The 20308-nt window shown below is 44.7% G+C and overlaps 1 protein-coding gene across 6 annotated transcripts in view; it reads left to right on the forward strand.

Moving 5' to 3' along the window:
* Positions 1-5740: 5740 nt before the first annotated feature.
* The window catches only part of CMIP (c-Maf inducing protein), a 170783-nt gene continuing 156215 nt past the window's right edge, over positions 5741-20308 (forward strand). For 2 of the 6 annotated variants that reach the window (XM_073308043.2, XM_073308045.2), the window contains exon 1: positions 5744-6572. In XM_073308043.2, the coding sequence (XP_073164144.1) occupies positions 6276-6572 (297 nt within the window). In that variant the 5' untranslated portion in view covers positions 5744-6275. Of the gene's footprint in view, positions 6573-20308 lie in introns of all 6 variants that reach the window. The other 4 variants (XM_073308044.2, XM_073308041.2, XM_073308042.2 and 1 more) reach the window with 4 other exon arrangements.

The raw sequence follows: 20308 nt of genomic DNA on the forward strand, positions 1-20308 counted from the left end.
TGTAGACAAGCCTGACCCATGTCATGTGACTGAGGATAGGAAGTGAAGTTCTGACTCACTCCTGTGCGTCACACTTTTTATTAAAGGTACTACCATAATATAGATATTTAATAATAAACATAATTAGTAATCCGTGGTGTCATTCTATCTTTTCTTCCGTGGCACCGCATTACCACGCTAGCTGAGATTAATAGCCCCACTATCTCCACCTTCTTCCCCCTTTCCCAGTCTGGTTTTTTTTTCTGATCTTTTATAAACAGTCTGGATCCTTCAAGCATTTCCCCCTCTTGAAATCTCACTTCCCCACAGCGGCAGTTTAGCCTGCAAAGAGATGAAACTCTCCCCCTTGTGCTATTCCTCTTTTTCTATTGTTGGACCTCCTCTGTTTCAGTGACATTTCAGACATTTCTCCTGCTGAGTTGGGTTATAGCTCTGTCTCACAAGTATTTTATCTTGGCATTCTTATTTGTATGTATTATTTGTATCATAGTAGTTCCTAGGCACAATCAGACATCAGGCCCCATGGTGGTAGGTGTGAAACAAGCATGTAACAAAGAAGGCAGTCCATGCCCCAGAATGCTCATGATCTACATGACAGACAAGATGCGACAGGTGGATGAAACAGACAAACAGAGGGGGTCTGGGGTGGAAGGATGAGATAACAATAACATGAACAAAGTTTAGCAGAAAAGCAGACGTCGCAGCATGTCACTTGCCTAACCAATGCCAGGCAGGAGTGATTTGCCGGCACTATAGCAGAGGTAAGTGCTGATGAGGGACTTAAAGGAGGATAAGGTGGCAGCTTTATGGATTTTGTTGGGGTGGGGTCTTTTCCCAGGCACTTGGAATGATGGGGGAGTAAGGTGGAAGGAGAAGTGCAACATCAAGCCTGTATAGAAAGAAGATCCCGTTTATATTGAATCAAGCATTTGAGAGTATGGATCCTGTGTGCAAGGAAACAAAGGTAGGTTTGTAACTCAAGAGTACACTGACTCTGAGTAGTTGGAACTGGATTGCAACTAGCTGTTTAGCACTATTTGTACTAGCCAGGAAAGTGGAGAACATAGAGACCAAATACAAAAAACAAATAGCATTTTGGAAGCTGAAAGCAGGAGAATCATACTAATCAGAGACAGGAAATAGTCTGTTTTAGTTCATCTAGTCCTGCTGTCCCCATGCTCTGATCCACCTGCGGAAGTCCTTCCGGCAGTTTGCAGAATTAAATATTTGAGAACCAAACAATAAGTGATTAGAGTTGGGAAAGGGAGGTGATTCTACAACAGCATTTTAGTTTTATGCAGTGGTCTGCACTCAGAGAACCCCAGATCTAGCCCATCTCCCAAAGGCAGTGCAGGATTGTACTCTATAGGACATTTTTTCAGGACTATCTGGTCAAGTTTCAAATGTCGCAAACAACGTAGCTTCCACCTCTCCCGTGGGTAGCCGATTCTGTTTCAAGTTCAATTCTGAACCCTGATCTTGATAAGGTTTATTGGCACTCTGAGATTATGATGACTGCGATTTTAAACAAACTTTGACCCTCAGGACCCTTAAAATCTCTGGTAACAGTGCACTGTAGGATGCTTCATGCATTCAGTGGAATCTCTGAAATTGGGGAATTCATCAAAGGAATAATTTTGAAACATTTAAAATAGTACAGCATTGTTGTGACAATGAAGCCATGAAGACAATCACAAGCAGGGATTTGCTCTGAGTCAAAAATGGCACTCTATAAGCATTGACTGATGAAATAATTAAGCCACACAGGACCCTTGTAAGGTAGGTAAGAAGTTCTGTTATCCCCATCTAACAGTTGGGGAAACTGAGGCAGAACAGTAGAAATTAAATGAAAGGATTGGCTATCACAGGGAGCTGTGCTGTGTAGAACTTAGATGGACGGACAGAATCACAATTTGGGAATTCCTGGTGCTCAGTCCTCTGCTTAGAAAACCAGCTCACATCCCTGCAGACAGCTCTGGCCCACCAGCCTCTATCTCCCTTTTATGGCTAACACAAAAAGGTTACCTTTGACAACAGACATTTCCAGGCTCTAGATAGTCAGAGTGGATTTCCCCCCCCCCCCCCTTGAGCTGACTGTGGCTAAGAGTTTGTCAGAACATCTGTTAACACTGTAGCCTCCTGTAAAATTAATTAGGATGGACTGAACAAACAAGCAATGTTTTAATCTTTTTTTGTCTGCTATGCAAGTGCATCACAAACCCAACTGGGGTTAAACCCCTCTTGACGCATGTGCATTTTTATATCTTGCCTCTGTTTATAGTCACTCCTTTCCTCCCCTCCACCCCCACCCATTGAGTTTGTAATGTGGTGCCGTTGCCCGCCCCGAGTTTGCTTTCACAGAAGGCCGTACTTTCTGCTATGTAGATTTTGGCATCTCAAGTGTTTTTCATGGGTTTTCCAAGCCCCCATTGCTATACAACCTGTGTTATTGGCAGCCAGAAGTACCCATGGATTTCCTGTCTTTCTTTCCTCCAAAATTCACATTGTTTTTATTTTAACACACGGTTATTAATGGGTGCTACCAAGCATAAGAAGTCATCTGATGCCAGTGCTTCTGTTTTGGCAATGAGGAGGGACTTTATGCAGAACACTTGATGGACCTGAACATAGACAGCCAAGAGACTAAGTACTGGAAGTGCATGAAAAGTGTGTTTAAGATGAGATTCCTAGCCAGAAATAGGCAAAGGGCTGCATTTATGGGTCAGTCGCACTTTGCGGGTTTAGAGATGAGAAGATGAACATTCCAGTTAACAATACACATCACAACTGAATTAGCCTGAAGGGGGGGGGGAAGCTTCTGTATCTGCAAAAGAGGAATGTATTTAGGCCATCTTAATTAGGCTGGATGGGGTGGGGCTATCCTTGTTTTCATGGCCATTACTTTTCATTAAGCAATGTTTTGTGTTTTTAAAAAAAACTTATTTTAAAATGAATTTTAGTGATTTCTGAAGTGCTGATTTGACAGCCCTGGAAACCAGCAATGTGGTCTAGTAGATAGGGTATTGAACCGGGAGATCTGAGTTCTATTCCTGTTTCTGGCACCGACCTACTGTGTGACCTTGGATAAGCTGACTTGGGCTCAGGTTGTTGGGCTTTTTAATTGCAGTGTAGATGTCTGGGCTTGGACTGGAGCCTGGGCTGTAGGACCCTGCAAGGTGGGAGGGTCCCACAGCTTGGGCTGTAGCCTATGCCGGAACATCTACACTGCAATTAAACAGCCCCCCAGCCTGAGCCTCAAGAGTTCAAGTCAGCTGGCACAAGTCAGCTGCGGGAGTCTAACTGCAGCATAGACATACCCTCTGCCTCCTCTGAGCCTTCCTCTGTCTTGTCTGTTTAGATTGCAAGCACTTAGGGCAGGGGCCCTCTCTTACTATGTGCCTGAACAGTCTCTAAGCATGGGGGAGCGGAAGCAAGGGGGAGTTCACCTCAGTGTCTCTCAAAGTAGGTTGGTTTAAAGGGACGGAAGAAGGTTCCTCTTTTTTTCCGGAGTGGCTTTCTCAAGCCTATTGTTAACAGCCATTTGACAGCTGCTTCTGAGGCTGTATGGCTGCTGGGAAAAAATGGGGCTTAGGAGGGGTTATTTATTATTTAAGCATCCGTCTACCCCTGTGTCTATGTGGCTGAGGTATTTTTAGAATGCTGATCACCGTAGTATCTAGGCGCCATCTTGTTGGGGTCTGGACTCAAAGCTCCGCCGGCTGACGTCTTGTACTTTGGGTGATGTTTCAGTTCTCAGTACTTTCCTGAGACTGGAGGAAGAACACCACTAATCAGACTCACTACGGCAGTGACCGCAACAAGCCGGTTACGGGCTTCCTGTACCATTTTCTGTGCTGGTTGCAACACAAGGTGACACAGAAGCCAGGAATCTCAGAATTCACCCCGTGCTGCTCCAGCTTCCTTCTTGCCCATTCATAGCGGGGGCAAAGTATCTCCCAGGGCCTTGATAGGGGTGTTGTGCTCGTGCTGTTTGAAAGGGTGATTTAAGTGGGTGGGGGGAGGAAAGGAATGGACAGACTTACTTTTGTCCAGTATGTTACCTGAAACAGACAGACGCAAGCCCTCCCTCAGGAGAGGGGGCCGGGGTCTCCCACAAAGGGCCAGCAAACTTGTCCCAAAAGGGGGGGATCCAGCAGGGCTCATGTTGCAAGGCAGCATCAGTGGCTGAAGGGTGGCTATACAGATGGCCTGGTATGGGGGTGGGAGGTGTGTGTTTGTTAGGCCTACTCTGGCTGCACAGCCCCCCAGCTTCATGCTAAACTTCCCCTCCTCCCCAAGCTCCCTGCCTCTTCTGGGACCAACCCTCCCTTGCTCCCTGCTCCTCCAGTGCCACTGCTTGTTCCTCCAACTCCCCCCACCGATCCCACATCCCTCTGTGCTCCCCCCGCCCCAATCCCTCCCTCCCCAATCCCCCTCTCCCACCTTCTCTTCCTTCCCTGACCCCCCACCCGACCCCCCATCCCTCTGTGCTCCCCCCTGCCCCAACCCCCCATCCCTCTCTCCCACCTTCTCTTCCTGCCCTGATCCCCACCCGACCCCCCATCCCTCTGTGCTCCCCCCTGCCCCAACCCCCCATCCCTCTCTCCCACCTTCTCTTCCTGCCCTGATCCCCACCCGACCCCCCATCCCTCTGTGCTCCCCCCTGCCCCAACCCCCCATCCCCCTCTCCCACCTTCTCTTCCTGCCCTGACCCCCCACCCGACCCCCCATCCCTCTCTCCCACCTTCTCTTCCTGCCCTGACCCCCCACCCGACCCCCCATCCCTCTGTGCTCCCCCCTGCCCCAACCCCCCATCCCTCCCCCATCCCCCTCTCCCACCTTCTCTTCCTGCCGACCCCCCACCCCGATCCCCCAGTGCTCCCCCATCCCCCTCTCCCACCTTCTCTTCCTGCCCTGACCCCCCACCCGATCCCCCATCCCTCTGTGCTCCCCCCTGCCCCAACCCTTCCCGATCTCCTTCTCTTCCTGCCTCTGGCCCCCCTCCCCCAACTCCGATCTCCCATCCCTCTCTCCCTCTGTGCTCCCCCCTGCCAACCCTTCCCTCCCCGATCCCCCTCTCCCGCCTTCTCTTTCTGACCCCCACCCCCTCCCCCCGCCCCAACCCCGATCTCCCATCTCTCTCTCCCTCTGTTCTCCCCCCTGCCCCAACCCTTCCCTCCCCGATCCTCCTCTCCTGCCTTCTCTTCCTGCCCTCTGACCCCCCCACCGATCCCTCCCTCCCTCCCTCCCCACCCCAACCCCTCCGTCCTCCCCCACCCGATCCCCCATCCTTCTCCCCCCTGCCCCAACCCCTCCCCTGATCCCCCTCTCCCTCCTTCTCTTCCTGCCCCGTGACCCCCCCCCCACTGGTCCCTCATCCATCTGTACTCCCCCCTGCCCCAACCCCTCCCTCCTTCTCTTCCTTCCCCCCGACCCCCATCCCTCTCTGCCCTGTGCCGCCCCCGGCACGGCGCCGGCGCTCATAATCTCCCCCCCGCGCTCTGCAGCCAGCCCCCACGCCGGGGCTCCGCTCTGAGGGGGGGGGGGGAGCGCGCGCGCCCTGCCCCCCGCCGCCGCTTGGCACGTGCCCTCCCCCCCCCAGTCCTTTGCACCCCGGGCCGCCTGGAGCAGGCAGCGCACGGCACCGCAATCTGCGGCGGCCATTGACGTCAGAGGGGGCCCCACACATGACCTCGAGGAGACCAATCAGAGCCGCCCTGTGAGCGGCTGCGGCTGCCGCTGCCCCAGTCTGTCGGTGGAGCCACTCCGCTCCTCTCCGGCCGCCGCAGCCACATGCCCACGCTCCGCGCCGGCTGCACGCGCCCCCCCGCACGCGCGCAGCCCCGGGGGTCCGGGGCAGAGACCCGCGCGCCCTCCCCGCCCCCCCGCCCGGGCGGGTTCCCCGCCGCTCCGCGCGCGCGGCCAGCTGCCCCGTGCGGCCGCCCCCCGCGCCCCGCTGGGCGCGCTCCGCGGGAGCATGGATCCGGTGCAGTGAAGCCGCCGGAGGACGCCGGGACGGCGCTGCCCAGAGGCCAGAGGCGCGCGGGTTGTCGCTGAAATCAGGAATTTTTTTTTTTTAAAGTTGCTTCCTTCCCTTTTTGGGGGGTGGCTCGTTCCCTCCCCCTCCCATCCTCTCGGACAGTTTTCCCTCACGCTCCCCCCCCGCCGGCCAGGCGGCTTTTTTTTTTTGGGAGGGGGGGCTTTTTATTATTATTATTATTATTTTTTTTAAAAAACCCTTTTTTTTAAAAAAAAAAGGCGGTCCCCAAGCGGCAATGGATTTTACCGGCGGCTCGGGCGGGGGCAGCGATCGCCGCCAGATCGAGGAGAGCAAGCCGCTGCTGGGTGAAATGTCTGCTACGGAGGGGAGTAAAATGGGTGCTGCTCGTTGCAGGCGACCCCTTCTGCACTGCAATGGCATGAGGTATAAACTGCTGCAAGAGGGGGACATCCAGGTCTGTGTCATCCGGCACCCCCGGACATTTCTTAGCAAGATCCTCACCTCCAAATTTTTGAGGAGGTGGGAGCCTCATCATGTAACCCTGGCGGATAACAGCTTAGCCTCCGCTACGGTAAGTACCGTGTCCGCACACGGCTCCGCATCTTCCTCGGAGAGCAGGACGCGCTCCTGTCCTGCAGCGCAGAGCTAGCCCCCCGCTGCTGGTCTTCGTGCCTTGGCTCTGCTTTCTCTGTAACGCAAGGCAGCCCTGTTGTCAGACTGCTGTTGGGTATGCCCCTTCGTCAACACGGGCAGCTCGATTTTATGTCCACCTACAGTCTGCGAGAAAATCAGTGTTGTTGTTGAAGTTACATCTCGGGGATGGTTAGGAAATCTAGAAAAGCCTGCCTGCTGTAGAGGGCTTGGTGTTACCTGTGTTAGGCTTTTTAAAGTAATTGCCTGAATGTGTGTAAGGTATAACCAGAATTGTATATTGCTTTCAAAAATGCAAGGCTAGTCTGAAGCTTGCTATGTTGGAAGAAGGGTTCAACCACAGGTCTACCTTCATTTTTTTTTTTTTAAACCCCAGTTGCCTACATTCATAATTTTGTTCTATGATAACATGGGGGGGGGAACTTTACTCAAGCAAATCTCATTGAACTAAAAAAGTGAAAACAAAAGTAAGTACGTATAGTAACTGATGGAAAATAAATATTCTCTTTGTGCAGGACTGGAAAATGAAAAATTAAAGAATCTGTTCCTCCCTATCCGTGTGTGTGTGTGTGTGTGCGGGCGCACATGTGTGAATGAACCCCAACGTCCAAAACCCTGTTGGGATATTTTTTATTTTTTTTGCAACCATAAATAGTATTCGCTAACTTGTAATTGTATTGCATTTTAAAGGCAAATCTCATTTTTATTCTTTGTGTGATATTTTTATGGTTTTGTTTCTTGGGAATGTGATAGTGATGTGAAATTAGGATATTTTAACAATATCTAAACTAAAATCTGCAAATGCCATTTGACGTATTGGCAAGGTTGAAGGTAGGGAGGAGGGAGACAGGATGCTTTTAATTTTGAAACCAGATAGTTTCGGTATGGACCATGAATATGCTGTCTTGGTCTAGGCCTTGTTGTTGGTTCTGATTTTGGTGGTCGCTTATCCTATCCAGAAGCTGACATTGAAATATGGTGGTCTCCTTTAGGGTTTTCTCTCCCTCATTGAGGACAATGTAGAAAACCAAGTTGTAAGCAAATATTACCAATACAAAGGGTACATATAGCAATATGTACTAGCCTTAAAAATATGGAGAGTGTGTGTATACAAATAATAAAAAAAAATTACACATGTATTAAACGTGGTATCAATACATTTAAAGGCTCCCGTGGCATTTGTGCAGCAGTATGAACCAATGAAATTTAACAAGTTTACACACGTATTTACAGTCCTATAAGACTTTAGGTAGATAGTGGTTTAATTCTGGCTTTTTGATTTGTGTGTAAATACCTTATTTTTCTCAGTGGATCTTCTGTAGAATAGAACAGGTACATTGGTTTAACATAGGAAACTCACAATGTAATATGGGCCTGGGAATTAGTCTTTATATGGGTGTCCATCAGTGGTCTATTTGGATGAGTTTCCTTCAGTCAGTGGTGTATTTGAAGATTAAACATGGATCTAACTTTATATGAGAACAGCACACATGTAAATGTTCAAGGCCTCTTTAACACAGTATTCTGACACACACACACAGTATCTCAAGTGGGATCATCCACAGGGGTATCTGTAGGTAGACCATCTTCCGGTCCTGAAGGGCCTGATGTGGTTCTTTTTCATACCTAACATGCTGCCACTATGCCATCTTCTGCTGTTCCATTGAGCTATCCAGGATGTTCACATGCCCAGAAGAATATTAACCTCTCCCTGAGCTACTGGTAGGAAAGAAGCAATAGGCAAGGAAGCATTAAAGGAGAATTTCCCCAAAGGAAACCTGGGTATAGAACAAGTTTGGGTTCTGCATCATTCTGTGAAGATACTTTGAGGGCAGAGCGGAAGTTGAATACTAATAGCAAAAGGCATTTTCTTTGCAGTGGCCATGCTATCTGAAAAGGAGAAAAGACGTGCAATACCAGATATTGATATGGGTAGTCATATTTGTGCTTAATATATTAAAAAAACCCAGAAAATAAAAATACATCAGAGATTAATTTTTATGTTCGCGAAGAGAGCGCTACCTCTTTCTTTCTGGCAAGGTTTTAACTCTGTTTCAGACACCAGGATAGTACTTTCTGAAAGAATTTCCCATTCACTTTATGCTAGTTCTCAAATTAATACGTGGTTTTCTCTCATCCTGTTTCATTAAGATGCATAATTAACAGAGATATACTAAATTACTCTATCATTCCATGCACCAATGTCTCTTGTTGCTGCTGGTCTCATTGTTTTCCGTGGGAGCTCCATTTTGTTGAGTGGTGCTTATTTGTGCTAGGTCTTGGACCTGTAATTATCATTTCTCAGTGCCAGTTCACTAAGTAAATACAGTATGTTTAGGGCTAAGTCCTGCTCGCCTTATGTATGCATGCAGGTAGCCTCATTTATTTCCAAGGGACTACTTAGGCAAGTAAGGGGAGCAGAATATGCCCCAAAGTTATGTACTTGTTGCCTGAATGTGTGGATCTATATTCAATCATGTTTTTAGACATTTGATCTTGGATGTTTAAATTTATTTTTGTAAAAAGCCAGGTGTGAATAATTCAAACAGATATCACTGTTGGTTTCAAGATAAGGTAGAAATGGAAAACGTATTGAGTGCCTAAAATTAGGCACTTAAATCCATACTTAGGTATCTAAATAGAAGTGGCTCGATTTTTTTTTTTTTTTTTTTCCCCACAGAGCTGCTGAGCCATCTGTAGGCTCCACTGAAGGAGGCACCATTGTGGGCACTCCGCACATCTGAAAACAGGCCTAGTTTCACACTTACAGCTTTCCATGTTCAAGGTGCTCTACAAACATTCCCTAATTAATCTTCCCGTCATCACTGTGCAACTCCTGTGGCATGATGAGTTTTAACGCATCCTATATAAGAGGAATAAAATTGAACCGGGAAATAACCTCACCTTATTTTGCATTTGAAAGCAAAAGTTTTGGGGGTAGCTAAAATATTAAACCTTGATCTAGCCAGGTCTGCACATAAATGGTATGGATAAAATATTTGTTAGTCACAGACATTTGATATTCTCTTTGTTATCGCCTGGGACATATGTGACTGAAATCCACCTCCACAAACTTTTATTTGTTAACCAATTCAAGTCCAGACGTTGGGTTATTTTGTATCTGGATTGTCCATCTGTTGTTTGTACCTCTGATAGACACTGTTCCTGGTTTATTATACACATTTCTACATGGATCTGTTGTTTTGTTAAGATAGGTGACTATTTCCATTGTTTAATTAGGAAAATATACATTCTGGCTCTGAGAAGACAGCTTTCCTTGTTGAATCCATTAAGTAGGGAAATAAAGAGAGAAGTATTCAGGCCATCTTGTTTTAGTGAAACAGAATTCACAACCTTTACAAAAATCACATGATAAATTTTTTTCAGTGCTGTGAACAGTAAATGTTTCAATTATAATTAGCCTGTGTAAAGTAAAAATAGGAATCGCTTTATGTTAATTTTATGGTAAATTGTTGGCATGGGCACCAACCTAAAGGCATGAAAACTTTGCTCTGTTCTACAGTGGAGAGACCCCTCTTAACTCTGATCTACACCGAGAAATTAAATTGACTTAGCTATCAGTGTCACTTGGGAGGTGTGAAAAATTTGCACCTTTGAGTGCTCCAGTTAGGTTGACTTAACTCCCAGTGTAGTGGTGCCTAGGCTGATGGAAGAAACCACCTTTTGGTGGTCTGGATTAACTACCATGATGGAAAAAACCATTCTGTCTCTGTAGGAAGTGTCTATATTATGGTGCTGCAATGGCACAGCTGCGGTGCTGGAGCTGTGCTGCTGTAGCATCTGTAGGGTAGACGAAACCCTTCTTCCTGTGGATGTTGGGATTTTGCCTGATCTGTATTTTATTTCCATTGTTTGTTTCGTTTCTCATTTCTCTTCAGACAATTTGCTTTATACATGGCATAGTTGCATGAATACACATACATCCTGTGTAGGCTATACTGCTGCTGTGCAGGGATTTTTTTTTTTTTTTTTTTAATATCAGTCAGCTTTCTAACTAGGGTTTTTTGTTTTGTTTGTTTGTTTGTTTTCTAAATCTTTCAGTGCCAATAGGACATTTTACTATTTTACAAACTTCATTTACCAGATAACAACTTGCTTGAGGACAAATCTGACTTTCTCCCTTTGGGAGTAATGATGTTTGTTTGCTTTATAAACATTTATCGAACTCTAAATGACAGTGCATTTGCTAATATTCTTTCTGTTTTTTTTAAATAGGGTCTGCCTTTGTTTAGGGATTATTTGGTTAGTGGCAATGATTGTAATAAAAAAGATCAATGATAATAAAATCCAATTTAATTTCTTTTCTTTAAATTGTTATGAGGAGAACGATAATTGACTATTTTGACTACAAAGATGAAAATGACATTTTCAATAGTTTTCAGGTGCCTGCCTTAACTGGGCTTCTGTAGAATCTTTCCGTTTCCTGCTTTGCCCGTTTTGTGTGTCTTCTTTTTTTCCTTCTGCCTCTTCCCTTTCATTCAGTTGCTTCCTTCACTTGGAGTATAATCTGGCAAACCTTACACTGAGTGCAATTGGTTTTTAGTCCCTGGAGTTTGTGTAACATACACGCATACAGGAAAAAAGGGGAGGATGAAGTAAGCCGTTCATTTTCACTATTGTGGTATGACATACTCCTAGTAACTCCATCTGGGAAGACAAGGCATAATTGCAAGCATGAAATTACTCATTAACATCCAGTTCCTTAAGGGAAAAATTAGCTTTTTTTTTATATATATACATTTCTTACTTATTTTTAGTTTCACTTTTACAGGGAGCTTGGATATAATGGAACATAACCAATCGGATTCAAAACTGGAAATAATCCTGAAGTGAATTCAGAGTTGTTCTGTGGGGGCACCAGTTTGTGGTAAAGAAATATATTTAAAAAAAGAATGGAAGTTATAGTCACCCAGGGAGCTGATGAATTGCATATACATTCACCCCTTAGATAGGTGTTTATATGTGATTGAAAATAAAAGAAGCAGATACAGGAAAATTTGCTTGAAATTAGGAAAGGGGAAACAGAGATTTGAATTCATTTTTCACGACCAAATGGAAGCTATTGTGAGGTTGCATGTTTTTTGAACTTTTCTTTCCTCTGTTGCCTTAAAACCAAGGGAAGAATTGCTATCAAGTTAGAATCTTTGTTTTCTTGAGCACAGGCTCCCATTTAGTTAGAAAAACATGGTTTTAAAAACTAAATTTCCCTTGGAAAAACAATTTGATCAAGGGGGAAATGTTATGCAGAACTCGAAAGTTTCACAATAGGCTTAAAAACAGAACCACATTTAGAGGGTTCCTGAAATCCAAACACCATCAGGTTCCCCAATTTCTAATTAAAGTAATAATAAAAATAAAGTAAACAGTTACTTGATAAGCCAAATAAACGGTGGTACTGGAACAATTTGTATAGTGGGGGTGCTGAGAGTCACTGAACCAAACTGTAATCCTGTATATGATGGAAAGCACTTCAAGCCAGGGGGTGCTGTAGCACCCCTAGTTCCAGCATCTGTGTAGGAAAGTGCCTAACTCCTCCTCATGTTCCAAAATCTGTAAGTCCGCTGATATCAATGGGACTCTGCCAACATAAGTAAGGCAAGCTTGGCCCCTGCATCAGGACAGATATGGAATCAGGAATAAATTTAAGAGAATAATTTTCTAGTGCACCATAAAAATGAATTACTATATTAAATTTTCATTATGGAATAATGTGTCTGACAGCAACAAGTCAAAATATTTCATATGTCCAATTAATGCTCTCCTTTGTTATACATAAATGTGTAATGCATATGTTTGTCCATGTGTGCATATGATGGTGTGTTCTCTTTGTCATACGATATGATTAAGCCCTGTATCAGCCATCAGAATAGTTTCATCAAGCTCCTTAAAAAAATTAATTCTAGAATGTGTACATAACAATTGGTATTGTGGAGGTTTTTGCAAATCGTACCCAAAGTGTTGTTCCTTCTATATTTTACTAATAACATATAATCTGCATTGAAAAGCAAAAATCCAGCTGTCCTGCAGATTGTAAATGATTTGTTAGATGTTATTCTGCTGTAAATGACAGGCCATTTTTATTACTATCTTAGCCAAACTTTGTGTTAAAAAATTAACATAGTTTATTTCTTTAAAGTTGTTTCACCTGCATCAGACATTGCTTTAGGGATTATCTTCAAAAGAGTAAAAAAACAAGGTATCTATGTATCCAGTGCTGCCATGGTCATAGAACTTGAATACAATTCCCAACCGGAAGCCATATTTTTTTCAGTAGGATGAGAACTCTTTTAATACCAGTAGCATAAAAATCCTCATTTGTACATTTTACATTTTCATGGACATGCATGAGAAAGGCACTCATAAATTCCATTCTGTTTTATGTATCTTATTTATCATTGGAGGAAAGATGCAGTGCTAACCATTACATAATGACAGGTCCCAGGAGGAAGCTTGCAGGTTGCCTTGTGTACTGAGTAGAAGTCTGGTTCTGCAGTGGGAATTGAGGGTTCTCAGCACCTTGGAGGAGAAGGTCCTCAAGGGATTGTGAGATCATCTTTCTTTTGGCAGGGCATAGATTGAGGGTGTGACTGTGGCTAGCCCTCCTCACGTGTAGCAAGCTGGGAAGAAAGCACAAGAAATGACCACCCCTGTGCCGGGGCTCATCGCAGCCTCTGTTCCGTGGGCTCCTGCAGAGTACTATGCTCTGCCAGTGCTGACTATAGTGACCCTTTTCATGAACCGCTGAGCCCACTGCAGCAGGGCCAGCGCTGCTGGGGCATATGCATGATTTGTTGAAATGTATTCATATTTGTTAAACAGGATTGTGGTACAAGGGTAATGAACAGAACTACAAAGCAGTGAGATAGATTTTTTTTTTTTTGATCCGTTCTCAAACCTAAGCAAATAAAAATGTGGGGACAGAGAGAGCAAGAGGAAGGGAAAAATCTCCCAATGAGCCTTGCTATGATTTGCTGTGTCTTGAGGGGAAGAAAGAAAGGAGAGAGAAGAACTGATCTGTTGAACCTGTGTCTGTGATTCAGTGAAATGGGATCTGGTGTCTCCCTAAACCACCCTGGGTCAGAATGTGCTATTGCAAGCCCATCCTCCTCATTCAAAGTTCCCGAAAGCATCCTGCCAGCTTCAGCCTCACCGCCGCTTTCACTTCTCTCCCTTTGTGTCATGCCATCCGAGTGTACTGCCAATTAAAAATCTTTACTTGCCCATGCATTTATGCGTATAAAACGTGTCCTCGCCACTTTCACTCCCGTTACGTTTTAGAGCTCATGCATTGTCAGCGCTGACAGCATTTTAAAGGCCTGATGGTGACATTTAGGCATGTTGCCCCAAGGGGCAGCTTGTGCATGGATTGTGCCTCTAAAGGTGCAACTCTCAGCTCCCTGGGAGGATGATACAGCCTGCTCTATTCCAAGCTTGCATCCATCCTTTTGCTGTCTAGTGTGAAATGAGTGGGGTAGGGCCAGGATCCTGCTTCCTTTGTGGGAGCAGCCTCCATGCTCAGGGACTGCTCTTGTGTTTGGCCCTTGCATGGGATGCACAAAGTGGGGAAAGGTCCGTCCATTCTCCCCCCTCCCCAGTGCCTTTGCATTACGGCCAAGTCTAAACATCTAATTGGTTTTTCCACTGATGCTGTTTGCTTTTTGCATTTCAATCAGCTTGGACAATGAAACTAGCATGGTAGGGTCCCTTTCTGGTTCTCACGCCCTTGCCCAGTGCTTCCAGTATTGCCAGCTCTTGCAGTTTTATCATGAGCCTCACGATAAGATGTTTTCCTTAAAACACAGCTGCTGGAATTAAGAGATTGATGAGATTCTCTGGAAAGTAAATTCCTAGCTCTTGTAGGGGTGGAGAAAAGCTTAAAAACATGAACCTAGAAACCAGAAGGCAGATCAATAAAGAACCTCAAATATATTATTATTATTTTTTAAAACTCATGACATTTAAGCCAATCTCTTGAATTTTTGGGGCCAAACTCAGGATTTTTGAACAGTTGGCAATAAAAGGGTTTCCGCTGCCTGGGTTTCTAGCACTTCAGAGATGTTGAAATTATCAGAACAAAACAAAATGTTTTTCTTTTGAAATTTTAAAACCATGAAAATTTTTTGGTGAATTAGTGTTTGTAAAATTTTGTTTACTCTAAGACATCACAGATGACACTGTAAACGTTACCTGAAGAAAGTTGAGATTTAGTTACACTAAAGATTATTTGTTTATTTCAGGGAATACCAAGATTGCATTTATTTTTCTTATAAACTCTTAACAAAATCTAAATTTATGACAAACAACTACAGGAATTTTTAAATTATTTTTTCCCTCTGTTGTAAAGACTTATAGTATAGTCAGTCATACATATCCATATATAGAGTATATGCACGCAGTGTCTTTATTTATTATATGTACATTTTGTGGGCCAGAGTTTTGGCAGGCAATTGCATGTGCAGAGTGCTTGCCTAATTTGTGTTTATAGTTCCTGCAATTGAACATGTAAATCAGGTAATTGCATGTGCAGAGAGACAATTCTGATAATTTTTGTGAGCATTTACTGTTTTCTTGCTTAAAATAATGGTGTATTTTCTCTTAATAGCCCATTCTGACAACGTACAGGCATACTCTTGCTTCAGAGGTTGTCAGGATTGATTCCAGACCCAGACAATAGGTCAGTGACACTTTGACTACACTGAACCTTTTCAATAGCTCCTTTTTTATGAGGGAGATCTTGCTTCATTATTATAGGAACAGGGTATTGGGCACCATCTTTGCAAAAGGATTGGCGCTTTTTTCTCTGCGTGTAAAACACAAATGTTAGAGGTTGGTGTGTTGAACCTAGGAATGACTTGGGAAGAATATGTTTACAGAGGAGTCTCAAAACGTTGTGCTTGCTCTTTACTACATGTAAAAGTAAGAGGGCAGGATACAAGATGTAAAAGATTGTGTGGACTCTTAAATAATACATCTAAGAGCCAGATCCTTAGCTGGTATAAATTGATGTAGCTCCATTGACTTCACTGGGGCTATGTAAAGATATACTAGCTGAGCATCGGGAACCTCTGATTGGGGTGGTTCTTGGCAGCTTAGGTACATTGCTGTACAAAGAAAAGGAGTACTTGTGGCACCTTAGAGACTAACAAATTTATTTGAGCATAAGCTTTCGTGAGCTACAGCTCACTTCATCAGATGCTGTACAAAGGAAGTTTTCTGTGCGTAGACTTTTAGTGTGCCTGGTGTGGGCATTTGATGGCACTGGCTGAGAATTGTGACTAAATTGTTTCCTTGGATATAGTGGTTCCACAGATGCTCTGGTTCTAGCTGCAGTATTTTCTCTACCACCTAGAGTGGAGTTACTCAACATTTTGGCTCTGGAAAAGAAAGGGGGGGGGGAACTTCCCCCAAATACCCTAGCAATCCCCCCCAGAGTGTGACAGCAATTCCTTTTGTAGTTTATCATAAACATTCTGATATTTGGGGGGAACTAGATGACTCGGGATTAGGAATGAGACTTGGGGGCTTCCAACTTGTAATCGAGACCAACCCAAGATTGTGGGGACCAGAAATTGTTACCAGGTGTGGCCTGTTCAGTGGCCTTTAAGTGAGTTTAGTGGCTTTTGTTGACCACTGAGCAGTCAAATGTTCACAGATTGACCAGGCAGTACAAAGTGACTCCTTCAAATAGGTACCAAGGCTTCACAGAGAATAATACCTCAACTCAGACTAATGCAGAAGAGAGAAGAGGTTTGGGCATGGGGAGCAGTCGGGGGTGATGTAAATCACTGCCTCGCGGGGTGTGGGCCTTAGCACACTCTGTCCCTCTTGCGCACTGTTGAGGAGGGGCCGGGTTGAGAACTTGCCGGCTGGTGGCTCTTACTGTTTGCCAGGCTCCAGCTGCTAGTCCGGGCTGGGCTGGGGGCAGGGGAATGGGACTGCCTCTTCCCCTGCACGGGCTGCTTCTGGGGCTGGGGTTGAGTCAGACTCACCTCTGGTAACCTTCCCCAGTTGCAGGAAGCTCTGCACCCATTCGTCCCACTTCCTGCCTCCATTGTTTTCCAGCTGTGGGGAGAGGGGGGTCACTGCATAGGGAGCTGCCCCTGATCTGCCCAACCCCCGTACATCACCTTCCCCAGCACCAGGACCCCCATTCCACTGAGTCCCAACGACCTGCACCCAGACCCCCATCCATCAAGCCCCACTCTCCCAGCACCCAGACCCCCCACTGAGATCCCTGCTGAGCCCTAGTCACCTTCTCCCCCACGCCAGAATCCCATTGCCCTCGCACTTGGAACCCCCAACAGAGCCACCTGAACCCAGATTTCCCCAAACAGAACCCTCTCCCCCTACACCTGGAGCCCCTCCACACTTGGATCCTGGTGGGGTAGGCCTGCTTGCCCCCTGTCTGGATCAGGAGGGCAGGGCTGGGCGTGCATGTGAACCTCTGTTCTTCTCGCTTGCTATGGAGCCATATAGATGTGCTAATATGCTTAATAAGGAATCTATTTGTCAAACATTTCCTGAATCTTTTTTGTTGTCTGTATTATTAGACGTACTTGCTGATAGGTATACATTACCAAAATAATTGAATATGGTGTGATTATATTGTGGTGTGTTGACAAAAATATGCAGAATTTTTAATTTTTTGGTGCAGAATTCTTAATTTTTTGTCACAGAATTCCCTCAGGAGTAAACAAAGGATGACTAATGAACTGCTCTGGAACAGTATTGCTTTGAGCTGTATTATGAAATACAAGCAGCAAGTTTCCTCTCCCAGTGTGTGGAAATGAGGGGTTTTGATGAAAGGTGCTGTGTGGGTGCAAAGTATTAAATCTTTCTATTATTGGTTGTTCCCTCTCTTCTCCTCCCCCACTCGGTCCTACTCTTCAGGGTTCTTTCTCACTCTCAAATTCTCTAATTTATCTTTCACTTTGAAATAGAGAGTAACATGGTTTCCAGAAGTACAATGCAGACTCTTCCTCCTCTCCCAGAGGAGCAAATGGTTTGTGCAGAGTCCTGGCACCAAAGAACATATCTGGTTTCCAACCAAATAATGTGACCATTGAGAAAAATTTAAAACATCCGCTGGAACAGAACTCTTCTGCTGAAGATGAAAATGCAGATGCAGCCAAAGAGTCTCCCATTTTGATGGGAAACACATTTGCTAGAGTTACAAAATGCATTTTGGGTGATTTGTTTCATGCTTCATCAACTGTAGAAAAGTAACAAGTTGAAATTCAAATGAAATACTCTTTGCTGTATGTACAGTTTTGTACTAACCGTTGAAGGTAAGAGGAGTGGTAATGCTTGTGGTCTTAGAGCACAGGGTTTGTCTACAAACCCTAATGGTGAGACTGCCTCCTTATTCTCGTGTTTATCTACTGGCATGTTAAGCACCTGATTAATAATTGCTTTCTCTGGATGTCCTTTATCTCTGGCCTTGCTCAAAGTGGTTTTGTCTAATCTACAGCAAGCCATTCCTCCTGTTCCCATCAGAGCAGTATCTAGGGTTGAACTGTCTTTCAGGCTAACACATTTTTAAATATGGTGAAGCCAACCAATGGCGGATGGGGGTTGACTGTGTGTAAACTGGTCTCTATTGGATACAAAAAGACTAGGGAGAAATACTGAGCTCCTAGCTGATGCCCATCTGGCTAAGTGAATATTACAGGACAGATTCTCAATTGGTGTAAACTGGCAGTGTTCCAGTGGACAGATGTGCGCTAGCTGAGGATCTGGTCTGTGTTTGCATTCATTCCTAACGGGTCCTGCCTCATCTATGCCCCACAAGGACAGCCCACTCTGCCATGCAGTTTTCTGGTTCTATTGATGCTGTATGGCCTTTATTAAAATAAATAAATAAAATAAAAAAGCATACAGCATGAAGCAAATTAAACAAAATGGCTGGCAGTTAGAGATCAGGTCAGCACCCTCTTTATGTGAAAATAGAGGTCTTTGAGTTGATGGTTATTCAAGAACCTTCAAATGATCTGTGTAAAAAGATTTGTAGGGGCTTAAATACAGCATAGGTTCTTACCATGGTGTAAATATGGCCTTCTGATGTGATGTGATGGGGCCTGTGTCTGTATATGTGTTCCCTTGTTAATGAACTTTTGGCCTCGGTTTTTAATTCTTTTTGTATTTAAATTAGAAAATACAGGCAACCCACGAATTTATCATTTCTGATTTATCATACCCATTTTTTCTCCATCATTTGAAGGCTAAGATAAAGATGCGGTGTGTTTTATTGCGTTGTCTAGGTTTAATAATGGAATTTTTGTAAAGGCTGGTTTTTTTTCCTTTGCCTGTCAAATTATCTCTGCAGAGGTGAGGGAAATAAACTTGTCTGTGCGTTTTTCTGTCTGTACCTATAGGTCTTGTAAGGTGGTGTCGTGACGCTTGTTACTGATCTGAGACTCCTGTTGTGCTCAGCTTTCAGATTACCAGACTGTTTCTGCATTTGTAGGAAAAAACTCTGCAAACACTGTGCTGTTTCCAAACACTGAAGTTTTCCCATTCACTTCCTGTTTTTGCAGTACTTGTTTGTGAAAAGTTCTTGCCATGTTTGCATTGCAGTTAGCACTAACATAAATGCATTCAACATTAGCTACTGTATGTTCCTGGGCCCAGTGACGTGAGTTTCTCTTCAAGATGTGCGATTACTCTTTCTTTGTGGTAAGACTGACTTTAAAAAAAAAAAAAAAAGAGAGAGAGAGAGAGAGACTTGTGCAGGTACAAGTGAAAGTGCACAAAACTTTAACTGTGCGGTCAGGAGTTTGTGCATTTCACCCCTAATAGCCACACCAGTCAATAACCTAGTGATCGATACATGGGGCATTAGCTGGATATATGCTCAGTGTGCAGATTAACATGGAATAGCTATAAAGTCCCAGGTCACAAACTTTATTTGGCCACTTGAGGACTGCCTGCATGATCCCATGTGGTGTGTGTGTGGGATTCTCAAAACAAAGAAACACCTTTATACAGTTGGACAGCACTGCATGTGAACTGCAATAGACAGGGATGATGTCCCTGTACTGATGTGAATAGACTGTTGATTAGGTAGCACTTCATCAGCATAATATTTTACATCACGTTGCTCCCTAGAATTACACAAATGGGGCCTAGATGGTTCTGTGGCTTTGCTCTGTCATTTGCATGGGTGGTTTTGTGTCTAAATTGTTCGTGTTGTCCTTTGGACTTTGCTTCTTTTCACAGGATCTTGGTAGAAAGGGAGGGTGGCTGGTGGGGTGATTTCTAAGGTAGTCAGGTGCTTCACCGTAGGATAGGTCTGACTTTGAGAGCAATGTGAGACTTTTCACTGCTCAGGCTCCTAAGGTGGCAAAGGGGAAGTAAAGGTGATGCTTTTGGTGTCTGAGGAAAGTGCTCTTTTTCCATGTTTAGTGTCGGTTATGTGGCTCCTCTGCAGTCCCAGCGATTTACTGTATGAGGAGCGGGCCTCTCACTGGCTGAAGGAATTTACTTAGTCTCTCTCGTGGCACTGCAGTTTTGGGGTAATTTTGTTGATTCTCCGGTCCTAAGATGTGTGTGTCTAGTCCGTGAGATATGGATGGGCAGAACAGAAGAACTGACTCGGGGGGGAATGCTATGATCTCCTCTCACCTTCCACTTGGA

This window comes from Lepidochelys kempii, chromosome 12 (assembly GCF_965140285.1).
Source record: "Lepidochelys kempii isolate rLepKem1 chromosome 12, rLepKem1.hap1, whole genome shotgun sequence".
Classification (NCBI taxonomy): domain Eukaryota; kingdom Metazoa; phylum Chordata; order Testudines; family Cheloniidae; genus Lepidochelys; species Lepidochelys kempii.